This window comes from Phodopus roborovskii, unplaced genomic scaffold, assembly GCF_943737965.1.
Source record: "Phodopus roborovskii unplaced genomic scaffold, PHOROB, whole genome shotgun sequence".
In the NCBI taxonomy this organism is placed as follows: domain Eukaryota; kingdom Metazoa; phylum Chordata; class Mammalia; order Rodentia; family Cricetidae; genus Phodopus; species Phodopus roborovskii.
Window position 1 is genome coordinate 918,358 of NW_026126744.1, and position 13,579 is coordinate 931,936.

At 35.3% G+C, this 13,579-nt stretch overlaps 1 protein-coding gene across 1 annotated transcript in view; it reads left to right on the top strand.

The window, feature by feature from the left end:
• Positions 1-13,579, top strand: part of Pclo (piccolo presynaptic cytomatrix protein) — a 360,398-nt gene that overhangs the window by 301,974 nt on the left and 44,845 nt on the right. The window contains exon 21 of the mRNA XM_051174921.1: positions 8,321-8,462. Coding sequence (XP_051030878.1) covers positions 8,321-8,462 — 142 coding nt within the window. The remainder of the gene's footprint in view (positions 1-8,320; positions 8,463-13,579) is intronic.

Consider the following 13,579-nt stretch of genomic DNA (forward strand, 5'->3'; position numbering starts at 1 on the left):
TTTTACTCCGATAAATGCCAATATATTTACCTATATAAATTCCCCTGAGTTATTAAATACGTTTAAGCTCGTGTACATATTGTATTCTGATGAAAATCACCCTACATTCCTTTCCCTACAACCTTCCCCTATCTTCTCTCCCACCTTTCTGTTCTCTCTTTATGCTTTAAACTGACTGAGTACAAATAATGCTGCTTATATGAGCATGGAAGTAGAACCAGCTCCTAGAGCATGAGGAGAGTACTAAGGCCACATCCCTGAAGAACTATAACTCCCCCTATCCCAACAACCAAATAATGTCTTCTCAGAAAGGAGTAGGATTTCATGAACCCTTCCCTGCCAATTATTAAGTAATTTTTATACACACATATGCCAATATATATATAAGATGAACCAAGCACATTTTTACACACAATCATATATTTTTACAATATCCAAAGACAGGAGAATAGTAAAGGCTTCCTCTCAAGACCTGTGTACCTCATTTGTATCTAAGTTTTCTGTGTCTCAGATATCTCTATTACATTTCAGGACATCTTCCACATCTCATTTAAAACTAATTTTTAATTAATAAAGGTTTCAAAAACCATATTTTTAAATTTATGTAAAAATGTTAATTTTTCCCTGGGCATCAACTGGATCAAGTCATAATCATGACAATAAATCCAAATTCATTGCTTCTTCCTTCTGAGCTCTGACTGGTCAGTTGCCCACCAGCTCATAGTATGCCATTCACAAGCCCAGTATGGAGTGATAATGCATTATAACAGAATAAGTTGTGTTTCTGTTCATATCTTGAAAAACAGGTGTTTCATATTTATTGATTTTACCACATATTAAAAATATTTGTTTTATCATAATATAAGGGAAATGAACATATCACCCTGATTCAAATTTGAAGAGACATAAAAGAACATGAGATTATGGCCAACCTGGGCTACAAACTCAGTTCTGGGCCACCCTGGCATACAGAATGAGACACCCCCAAAAAACAAAACAGTAAAAAGGAGTGAAAAGAAATGTTGAATGTTTCTTATCATCTGATAAAAGAAGGAGCAGAATTTTCCCATATTCATCGATACTCGTATTCATGTATATATTTGTTTAAGCCATTACATTTTAGAATATTTTCAAGCTGCAGTGATAATGCAGAACAAAATAGAAATCTCTGAAGACTCTTTCAGTCTAGTTAGTAATATTTATTAAATAATGAATTTATCAGTATCAGAGAACAATTGAAGTTAGAAAAACTACATTCATTTTCCCTAAGATCATATGAAATGGAGATTGATTTGTAGTCAATGACTTGAGTTTTAAATGCAACCAAACTTCATCATTTTTAGAAATATGTGGAAATAAAACTGCTTTTTAATTATTTTGTTTCTTTGAGAATTGTGTATAATATGTTTTAATTGTATTCACACACACACACACACACACATCTTTTCTCAAATATCCCTCTCCTTCTCCCCAACTTTGAGTCCTGTTTTTAACTCCATCAAGATCAATTTGTGCTGCACAAATGTTCTTAGATGTGTGCCCTTCCAATAGAATATGATTAACTTACCAGGGCTACACTATTAAAGAAAAGAGATACCCTCCTTTTCTCAGAAGATAACAATTGCCAATAGCTGCATAAATACGTGTGAGATTTCATGGCCAAGTCCCTTCTCTGTGATGCAATTTGGTCTGGCTTGAAATGCATAGGTTTTGTGATAATGTCACACCACTGTGAGTCCATAAGTACAGCCACTCTACTCTATCCAGAAGATACTGTTTACCTGTAGTCATCCACTAACCCTGGCTGTTGCACCCTTTCTGCCCTTACTTCAGCAATGGTTACTGAGCCTTGGGAAGTGAGAGTGAGGTGTATTTGTTCCATCAAGGGCATATTATTCTTCAGTCTCTTACTCTCTGTGCCTTGACCTGTTGCGGGTCATTGTATTTAATTATCATCTCCTATAACAAAAATCTTCTTTGAAGATGTTTGAGAGACCCATTAATCTATAGGGACAATGATAATTGTACAGGTACAATTTATCAGTTTTATGCTCTGTTCATTTAGCAGAATTTAGTGTAGGTAATTGTACTGGCCCAGCTCTGAGTCTCTATCATACTTTGCATTCCATTGGAACCAACAAAAGGAAATTTTAAGACGAGGCTGTATCTCCTGGTTCTACCGAGGGATTTATCAAACATTTTCTAAGTTTCTTCTCTACAACCATTAAATAAATTTAAGCATCATGAAACATAATATTCAGTGTTGCTGTAGTATTATGCACAGAAGTTGATTTACTATTATTATCTTATTATTTCTAGTGGAAATTGGCTCCTTTATTTCCTTTGAGTTGAGTTTTACACGTTACAGATTGGTGGTGTGGTAAAATGCTTCCCAAGCATGTATGAAGTTTTGGGTTCAATTTATAGAACAACATAAAACCCAAAAATAAGCTGGTAGCTAAAACTGTAATCAGCATTTGGATATGCGAGGGCAACAGGCTTGGAAGTTCGGGCTTGTTAGTCTTGGTACCTTGTTAGCTCAGCTTCAGGTACATAAGTACTTTCTCAGACAAAAATAAATAAATAATGCAAAGGAATTTCATGGAGAAAACATTTTTATTTCACTTAAGGGTAACATCTTGGTTATTCAAAATATTTATTATGGCTATTTCTAGACGTAGTTTCCAATCAGTTGGAACACTATCAAGAACTTCCTTTTTCTGAATAATTTTTTTCCTTTGGCTTATCAGTTGTTAGAAATACAGGTCAAACAATGTATGACAAGGATATTGTGAGCAAAACACAACAAAGATAATATTTCTCCTTCAAACACAAACCAAATTAATACTGAAAAAAGTAAGAGTTGCCAATGAAATTGAAAGTCTTTAAAACTATCTCATCTAAGTACGGTCCTCTTAGTACTAGTTTTTTGTACATAAAAATCTTTATTGAATTGGAGCCTAAATGAAAAAAAACAGTACTTTCCTTGGTATAGTGATGATTCATTGTATTTATGTGAGTACAGCTAAAATTATAATTAGATTTATTCAAGATAAATTAATTGATTTTCTTAATTTTACTTAAGATATATTAGTCAAAGTTTATTCCACTATTCACTATTAAATTTTAGTGCTAATTTTAAAATGTGTTCTGATTTTTTCTTCCCAAATTAGTTCTGAATTAAATGCTTCTCAGAAAAGGTAGGCATATTTAAAGGGGAAAAATTATAAGATAGAACAAATTACTATAGTATATGAGCCATTTGTATATAATTTGTATATGAAAAGCTGCTTCCTGTCTTAATATTAAATTGACTCTCATTTGTTATGTTAAGCACACCCTTACTTCTATACCCCAAAGGGAACAATGATTCTGTTTCTATAATGCCCTAGTGAATGATTACTGATTATAGAAAAAAACATGCCAGTGACTAGTAGTATTAGATAAAAACAGAGCAAAGTGATCACTGAAATGTCTTGAAAATTTCTTTCATTAAGACAATATTATGGAAAGGGTTGCATTTGATCATGATTAAGAGTGTTAAAAATTTTCCTGTACTATATCAAAGGAGACTTTCTATCTGCATCTCTGGAAGAAAGCTCTGTGACTAACCTTAAGATCTCCATGTTTTACAAGGAGAATAAGAGCAGAACTTCATGGATCATAGTTTGTATATGATAAAATACACATTAGTCATTTGTACAGGAAATACTTACAATGACTATTACATAGTTTGGTTAGTAATTTGTTATTTAAAGATGTTTCAATGGCATCCTTGAATTCTTCAACACCAGTGTTTACAGGTTGTTGGAGATACTTATTTTCAATAATTTTCATTGTGAAGACTTATAACATGAGGCATGTGCACACTCCTGCAGAATGGAAGCTTTCTGTACCATTTTCCAGTTTAGAAACTACAATGTTTCCAAACTTGATTTTTAAAAAAATACTGAAATTGATTTAGGAAAGATTCAGCTTGTAAATATTATAAAATGCAGCATCTCCCCTTAAATTAATAATCCTGAACTGTAATAGGAAATACCTAAAAATGTAATAGTAAACATACTGAATAACGCTAGTAAAATTTGAACTTAAAAGCTGATACTGCCAATTCCACAATTCAATAAGCATTTTAGAAAACAAAGCAAAACTGAAAATCCCTTCAGGGGAGTAAGTACAAAAACTAACAGCAGCAGTAACATGGGAGGAAGCAAGACCAAAAGAAGGAAGGGAGGGAGGAGTCAGGGAGGGAGGAATGGAGGAAGGGCAAGGGAGGGAGGAAGGGAGGAAGGAAAAGAAAGTTGAAGGAATGAAGGGAGGGATGACAGACTGAGGAAGGGAGGAAGACAGGGAGGCAGGGGAGGAAAGAAAGGAAGACAAGTTCCCTAAAGTTAAAACCTACTTAAAAAATTCTTAGAATGACTGGTTTCAGAAATAGATAAATAACTCTGTTCAATCATACTACTGTAATAAACAAAATAATAATTGATTTCTTTCTTGAATTTCAAACATTCTTAAAATCCTACAGGCTATGTCTATAAAGATAAGATTTAGTGTTGGATAAATCAAGTCATTCAGGAACTAGCTCCAAGCTGCCAGGGTAAGGAATTGTGCCAGGAAATACTGACAAATAGGTCTTTGCTGCCCCAACTGTAAGTCCAGTGATAATGACGTCCCAGGCAGCACGGCTAAGTCTATACTGGGCACTGAGTCTTAAGTAAGCAAAGCCCTCGTTTTTTATTTGTTTAATTTTTTGAGATAAGTAGATGTAATATAAAAAGGAATTAACAACTTCAAATTAACCGGCCATTAATCCTAACAGGAATTAGTTTTCCCACACGGGGGAATGATGGCTCTAGCGTAGGTGACTTTTTGCATCCTTAACCAGCTCCCAAATGACAGGGTTCCACAGTTGCAGTCAGTTCCACAATTTGCTGAGTTCTCTGAGAATAGTGCTGCCACCATGTGGTAGCAGGGTGATAATGTTGCATAGTCAAGTCTTCTGGAGGGGGCAGGGCATCCCAATAGAGGAAACTAGATAAAGACAGATGTGCAGAGATAGTATCATATTTAATTATGGTTAGCAACCAAGAAATAATAAAACATAACAGCATCTAACCATTAAACAGCCAAAGGCAATGACGAAGGGAAAGAATAATTTTAAACAGTTTGCATTGCCCACCAAAAGGTAAAAGGTTTACCTGAAATGCCTCCTCAATACTAGGTATCAAGAACGAATGGACTTTCTACGAAGTTGCCCTTCACACATCAGCAAGCATTCCCATCATGTGTGTATCATTCAGCCTTTCCTGCAGTGGGGAACTCTGTGATCAGCACTTCAAAATGAAAATAGATATCTGGGAGTGATTCCAAAAATATGTTTGGTTTTTGTTAAAAACCTCAATTCTCTTGTAAAAAGATCACCTTACTATGCAATACACAGATGCATACCTTCATGTAGAATATTTTATACATGCCTTCATGTAGAATATTATATGAATTCTATGCAATATACAGATGCATACCTTTATGCAGAGTATTATATGAATTCTGAAACTCTGCTTCAAAGAGTCGGGAGGAAAAGTGGGTGTGAACTATTTCAGGCTGTTATGTCAAAGATACTAAAATTGTGGAAGACCAAGCTTTTAATGTTTCTATGTCATTTCACTCAAATGCAGGAAAACAAAGCGATACTCAACTTAAATCAAATTCAAAGTTTTTGCCTATATACCAGGATAGAAAATGAATAATTCTAGCATTTGTGAACAAGATTCCCACACAGCATTGCATTGTATAGTATTGTCTTCCATCATTCCAATGTAAATATTCACATGCTGTACATGGCCTGTCATTATCTTTTTGTTATATATAAATCTATGCCTTGGAGTATTTAGTATATTAGCACTAAAGACCCTTTTGAATCAAACTAGCTTTTGAGGGCATTGGGATTAAAAATCTGGTCAATAGATTATATTTTTCCACATGTTATAGCAGATAAAAATTGTCATTGCTTATTTTAATAAACTACAAAAACTGATTTCAACAGGTTTTTTTTTTTTAAAAAAAGGAAGGAAAATCTTCTATATCAGTTGTCTCTTTTTATGAGAGATGTGTATAATTTCTTTAAAACACACTATACATAAAATATGAAATAATGCCTGGTAATTCATTATGGCATTCTTGGTGTTTGGTTTTAGGACAGAATCATTGACATCACCATTCATTCTTTGGCTTATTTGTTACTTCATCAAATATTAATTGACCACTGTTTGAGATCAAATATCTAAAGATTACCAGTGATGTGGCATTCGAGTAACAAGTATCACTCAAACTAGAAAGTGGCCATCTCCATAAACCATTGACCATGTGTAATGGATCCTCTGGATTTAGAAATTGTTCTGGTGGAAAGGAAGTGGGAAATGCATGAAGCCCATTATAACTGAAGTGACATTCACAAATAAGTGGAAGTTGCTATAGACATATGTCCTATAAGGTAGCAACTCTGATATGAAGTGTGCTTATTCTTAGATAAAGTTGTTTAAACTTAGTAAGATTAAGTGGTTTTAAATTATTGTCTGTTAATTGTCTTTGAAAATAGTACAGTGAAGTTGGTTTGGGTTTTTTTTTTTTTTTTTTTGGTTAACAAAGTTAATGTTTTACTTTCAGTGTTATATTATCCACTATTAAAAACTCTAGTGGGTTGGATTATTAATGTCTTACTGTCAATTTAAAGCATGGAAACTTTCACTTGTCTAAATTAATGTGATAATCTGAATCATTATTGGTTGATTATGAAGTTTAATTAATGTTGACACATTCATAATTTAACATTTTAGTCATGTTACCTTTCTATTTTTAATTATGAACTTAAACATTTTCTTTAACACTAATTATGCTATCTTGGTTTCTTCTACATAAACTTAATAAAGTATTTAGCAAATATTAGAACTATTATTTTATACAAATCTAGACCTATGAAGATAGATAACTTGTGTCTTATTGGTGACTACTACTCAGACCTTCTTCTTTTAAGTAGCAGTTTTCAATTTATAAGCATCAGATATATAATTGAGTTATATAAAAAATTCTTTTTTGTTCTGTTGTTCTGTGGGTGGAATTCTACCACCATTGGAACATATATGAAATTATTTGATATCTTGTAAGAAGATCTTATTGTTGTAATTGAACAGGAAGTTGTAGAGGAAAAGATAAATTTTTCCCAAGGCCTCATAGTAGCTACCCTACCTGCTCTCAGTTTCCTGTATCATTTCTTTGAGTTTTCTTTTTATTTGGCTATATTAGTTAGAAGTCCTCCAGCCTAAGACTCATCATAATTATTGATTTCCTTGAGTAATATTTAGACTTCTCATATGAAATTATTATATAACTCTTCACCCAGGAGCATGTACACATTCAAATAAAAGACTAATGATGGGGCAGCAATATGTGTAGTGAGGAAAAGGATGCTAAATAGTCTCATAGTTTCTAATACATCTAGACTTAGGATCAGGTAAAATCCTTGTTAAAGACCAGCTAAGCTCCAAGATGCTAGTGAACTGTAGCAAACCTGTAGACTGTAAATACCAATAAGAAGCTGAAGCTTAGGAATTAATGTCCCAAGAGGAAGGAGGGCAAGTCACAGGGACTTTCAATCTAGAGTTTGGCCAGATGCCAGTGCTATGCTCCCACTGCATAACAAGTAGCACATACATAAATATGTTTCTATGGGAACATGGAATCATATATCCAAAATGGAAACACATGAAAACTCTGAAACAAGTCCCCATATCAATTACAAAATACCCAAGGGAAAGAAACACCTTCAGATTTAAAAACAACATGTGGACAGTTGTCAGAGCCACATGTAAAGTATCTATTCTGCCATGGCTTTCCCTTCTAAAGAGGCTATCTGATTATTGACTATTATATTGACTATTAACATGGAAAGTAATTACCCAATTTCTTTTACTCTGTTACAATGATTTCTCTGCCAAGTCTCCCAACCCCCATCTTGCTTGCCACAGCACTATTGTACAAATAACAAAAACACTGGAAGAATGACAAACTATTTAACTGAGTCTAAAAATGGGAATGTTTTTCCCAAGAATTTTTTTTGGTGAGTAATAAAAAAGTGAAGGTATTCTATATTGCCAGTGTGCATTACTGGTTAAAGAAACAAAAAGGCAGGTTGAGGAAGAGAGAATATTTTGTTTCCGCTGGTCCTTTCTATGAGCAATACGCACATGTGTAATTTTACATTTGGAGATAGAAGTGAGCTTCACTTGTTGACTGTGGTGTTGGCTCTCCCCACATCATGCAGCAAAACCTGCCAATCACCGGCCTGCAGAGAGCTCCGTGTCCACCGGCTCCTCGGGCAGCAGCGTCGGCAGTGGGTATAGCGTGGACAGTGAAGGAAGCAGCTGCGCAGCAGGGGAGACCAATCTACTTCCTATCCCAAGGATGTAAGTGGTTTTTGTTGTTGTTGTTGTTGTTTTTTGTTTTTGTTTTTTTTTTTTGTTTGGTTGGTTTTTTGTTTTTTGTTTTTTGTTTTTTTTATAAAAGCAAAACTACAATTTTAACAGCATCGTGAGTAATTCGTCCTTAGCATTTCACAGGAGGAAAACAAGGTAATTATCTAATTCTGAATTACTGTCCTTGGACATCTGAACTGCTGATGCCTACATAAGAACCAGTTGTTCAGGGATGACTGGATTGTTTCAATTAATTCTAAAGATGAATGCAAATGACTAGCATGATGACTTCATCTGCACGGCCTGCATTTAACATAAAGCTCTTAGAATAATAACTGAGCTAGGGCAGACTGGAGCTAGAGCTCACTGCAGCCCACGGAAGCCTTCATCACACAATGACCACATACCAACTTTGATATTTGACATTAACACATATAGTTTCGGTATTATTTTTTTCAAATCAGGAGAGATTTCACATTTGAAGAATTCATAGTGTCTTTGAAACAGATGGCAAATTGATATAATCGTTAAGACTTTTCAACTCTAAACCTCTCTATAGTTAAAATGAAAGATTTTGAAGTGTTTCTGTGGTGTCCCAGAAACATTGGTTCTCTGTGAATACAGCTCATTCATAGTAGGTTATGGCACGTGACAATAATTTTGCAACTCATATGTAAAACTAAAGCAGATTGTTATAGAACGGATTTAGATAGATTGTAGATTATGTCTGTTCCAGTTTCAAAATCTGAACTTCTAGACCTTTCATTTTTCCTTTCCCTGAATTAATCTTGTGGGTTTGAAAACACTGTTAGTGTATCCAAGATCTATGAGTAGGTCACAGCTTGTGGAGCATAAAGCATGTTTTTATAAGAACCTTGAATGATGCTGGCTTTTGCCATTTTTAATGTTAAAAAGGAGGATTTTTCATGACACATGAATAATATATAAAAGTGACCTCATATGATGAACTGTGTTGGACACAGCTATTCCTGTGAGCTTTTGTATTTCCCCTTGCTGCTTTTGGGCTACAGGGCACAATGGAGTTGCAGTAACAGTGAGCATCTAAAAAGACTCTGATCAAGACAGTCTTTTCATTTTCTCCAATGGTGTGATGGCTTCTTAGGCAGTGGAAGTTATTATTTTTGTGTAAACTATTATGGAAATATCCCCTTTAATCCCTACAGTAATTCTAATAGCCACTGATTCATCTGAAGAAGGTAACATTGATGGGAGATGTCATTCTGTATATATGTTTCTCTTATTGGTTTATGAATAAAGCCCTGTTGACCTGTAGGAAAGCAAGGTAGGCAGGACTAGGTGATAAGGAGGATTTTGGGAGATGTAAAAGAGAGTAGTCAAGATGTAGACCATGAGAGGAATAAGATGCCCATTCTATCTCTCTCTTTCTCTCTCTCTCTCTCTCTCTCTGGTAAAACCACATGGAAACCCTTAAATTGATAGGAATGGGTTAATATTTAAGACAGAGATAACCAATAAGAAATGCTAGTAACTGGCCAACAGTTGCAGAATTAATACATTGTCTCTGCATGTTATTTGGGTCTGACACAGCTTTGGGACAAGGCTGGTGGGAAACTGCCCATAACATAACAATAGGGAAAACAGTTTTACAATGAATAATGTGTGCATTTTTTTTTTTTTGCTTTCAAGTTACATTTTCCAACTTAAAGGAATTCTTGTTCTATTACTAATTCATCTGAGAGATTTTTCTTATGTAATGGCATTTTTGAAATTTAGTCAATGGATTCAATAAGAGTGGTTGTACTTAATTAGTTCTGCTTTTGGAAATCATTCCTAAAAAAGAATCTGATCTCATTAATATTTCAGTTCTCATAATATTACAGGAATAAAAAATAGGATTTAAGTGAATTTGTGACACATCCCTCTAGACTGAAACTATCATAGGAATTTTGGTGACTATACTAAAATTAATTTAACCCTCTTCCAGAATGAATGGAACTTCAAGACTATATAAGTTAGCACTGATATTAAAGTTATAACTTCGAGAGAATAAATTATCTTACTTCCTCATTGTCTGTCTTGATATCTGAGGTGAAAATATTACCATATCCCCATCTTTTTTCTTATTTCATGTTTTTCTCATTAAACATTCATCTCTCAAAATTGTGTAGAAGACAATCATTTTTCCATATGGACATAAAGGAAAGTCTCCCTTTAAGACACTACATGAGATATGTAAGAAATAATATTTGTACCTTCTCTTTGGTGTCTTGTGTCTCACAAAACAAGTGTTCCATAACTATAAAAGGATTGACTTGGACATTAAAGGTACAGCATATGCTATCTGAATGCTCTGAGTTGAAGACAATTTGATGAAAACTCAGGAAAACTGCCTGCTTCACACACTCACAGCAGCATTTCCTCTGATCTTCATTTAGTTTCGCTGTGTCAGGGTGCTCCAAGATCTCATGGATTTCATGTCAGGGTGCTCCAAGGTTTCATGCACTCTTCAATGTGGCCTTGCTTCATGTTTTGATGCGTTTTAAAAATGAAACTTAGTTTTCACAGGTGGCAATTATCATTAAAAATAAAATTGATGATCAGATCTAAAGTGTAATTATTAAAACTAATAAAATTATAACAATTTATATGAACTCTGATGGAATAAGAGACAGTCATTTCTTTTCTGATCTGCCCTTCTGGCCTAAAGAGATCCTCATCCTTTGCTGAGGTTTGCCTACGAACAAGATATATTTTGGTTCATCCTCCGAGCATCCATTCTGCAGCCAGGCCCTAAGCTTTCATTACCCCTAGCAGTAACAGAGGGAGCAGTATTAGTTTATCTAATCTAACTACTTCCATCTAGAGCATACACAGATATACAAATATGAATGCATACATACTTACAAATATTAAGAATTACATAATCTCTGTGCACACAGTCCTACCATGATCACTAAACAGAATTATGTACTTAAATATTTCACCTAAAATTGGTACAATGAAACAATATAATGGCTTTAAAGAAAAAAAATTTATAAATTTACATTTGTTTTTATTACATACAGAAACATTTAAATTCTTTTCTGGAATATGATGACAAGAACATCTTTATAAAACAGTCCTTGAAAAGAAATAATTAGATTCTGAAGAAGCAAGAGTTGTTACAATTGTAATGAATCCAGGAAATCAAAAATATTTCATGGGAATAAGAATTGTCAATAAACATTTCTGTATCAGAGTTACAATCTAGAAGGTTGAGTATTCAGGCAGTCTTTGATACACACTTCAATTTAGCATGTGTAAGTGTGTGTGTGTGTGAGAGAGAGAGAGAGAGAGAGAGAGAGAGAGAGAGAGAGAGAGAGAGAGAGAGAGAGAGATTTTTATAATTTTTTATTTAATTTTGAAACATGATTGTTTTACACGTCAATCCTAGTTCCTGCACCCACCTGACCTCCCGTACAGCCCCCCCCCCCGCCAACACCCATCCCATCTCCTTTCTGCTCCCCAGGGAGGGTGAGACCTTGTCATAGCTTTTGGAGCAGGGCTCAGGCCCTCCCCATGTGTCTAGACTGAGGACGTATCCCTCAGTGTGGAATGGGCTCCCAAAGTCCATTTGTATATGAGGGATAAATACTGATCCACTACCAGAGGCCCCATAGACTGCCCAGTACTCCCAAATAACACCACATTCATGGAATCTAGGTCAGTCCTATACTGGTTTCCCAGCTATCAGACTGGAGTTCATGAACTCCCCCTTGTTCAGGTAAGCAGTTTCTGTGGGTTTTTCCTACCTGGTCTTTACCCGTTTGCTCATCACTCCTTCCTGTCTACAACTGATTCCAAGAGTTTGGCTCAGTGTTTAGCTCTGAGTGACTGTTTCTGCTTCCATCAGCTACTAGATGAAGGCTTTAGGATGTCATATAAGTTAGTCATCAAGCTCGGGGGATAATCTTCCCTCGGGGAAGGGCATTTAAGGTAGCCTCTCCACTATTGCTTAGATTGTCAGTTGGGGTCATCCTTGTGGATCTCTGAACAATTCCCCAGTGCCAGATTACTCTTAAAAACCTATAATGGCTCCTTATATTATGGTATCTCTTTTCTTTCTTTCCTCTATTCATTGCCTGACTCAATTATCCTGCTCCCTCATGCCCACCTCTCCCCTCCTCATCCTCCTAACTACCTCTTCTCTCCCTCCATGCTCCCAATTTGCTTGGGAGATTTTGTCCCTTTTCCCTTCTCAGGGGACTATGAATGTCTCTCTTAGGGTCCTCCTTGTCTCCTAGCTTTTCTGGCAGTGTGAATTGTAGGCTGGTGATCCTTTGCTCTATGTCTAAAAACATATATATATATATGTGTGTGTGTGTGTGTGTGTGTGTGTGTGTGTGTGTGAATACATACCATGTTTGTCTTATTGTGACTGGGTTACCTCACTCAGGATTGTTTCTTCTAGTTCCATCTATTTGCCTACGAATTTCAAGATATCATTGGATTTTGTTTGTTTTTGTTTTTGGGGGTTTTTTTTCGGATGAGTTGTACTCAAGTGTGTAAATGTACCACATTTTCTCCATCCATTCTTCAGTAGAGGGGCATTTAGGTTGCTGCCAGTTTCTGACTATTACAAATAATTCTGCTATATGCCTCAGAGTAGAATTACTGGATCTTGAGGTAATTCCCATTTTCCTCTCCACTCCCATCAGCAGTGGAGGAGTGTACCCTTTTCTCTACATCCTCTCCAGCATAAGTTGTCATTGGTGTTTTTTATTTTAGCCATTCTGACAGAAATAAGATGGTATCTCAGAGTTGTTTTGATTTGCATTTCCCTGATGGCTAGAGATGATGAACACTTTGTAAGTGTCTTTCAGCCGTTTTAGGTTCCTCTATTGAGAATTCTCTATTTAGTTCTGTACCCCCTTTTTAATTGGATTATTTGGTGTTTTGGTAACTAGTTTCTTGAGGTCTTTGAATATTTTGGAGATCAGCCCTCTGTCAGATGTGGGGTTAGTGAATATTTTTTCCCATTCTGTCGGCTGCCACTTTGTCTTGTTGACTGTGTCTTTTACCGTACAGAAGCTTTTGAATTTTGGTAGACCCCATTTATTAATTGTTGATCTCAGTGTCTGTGCTAC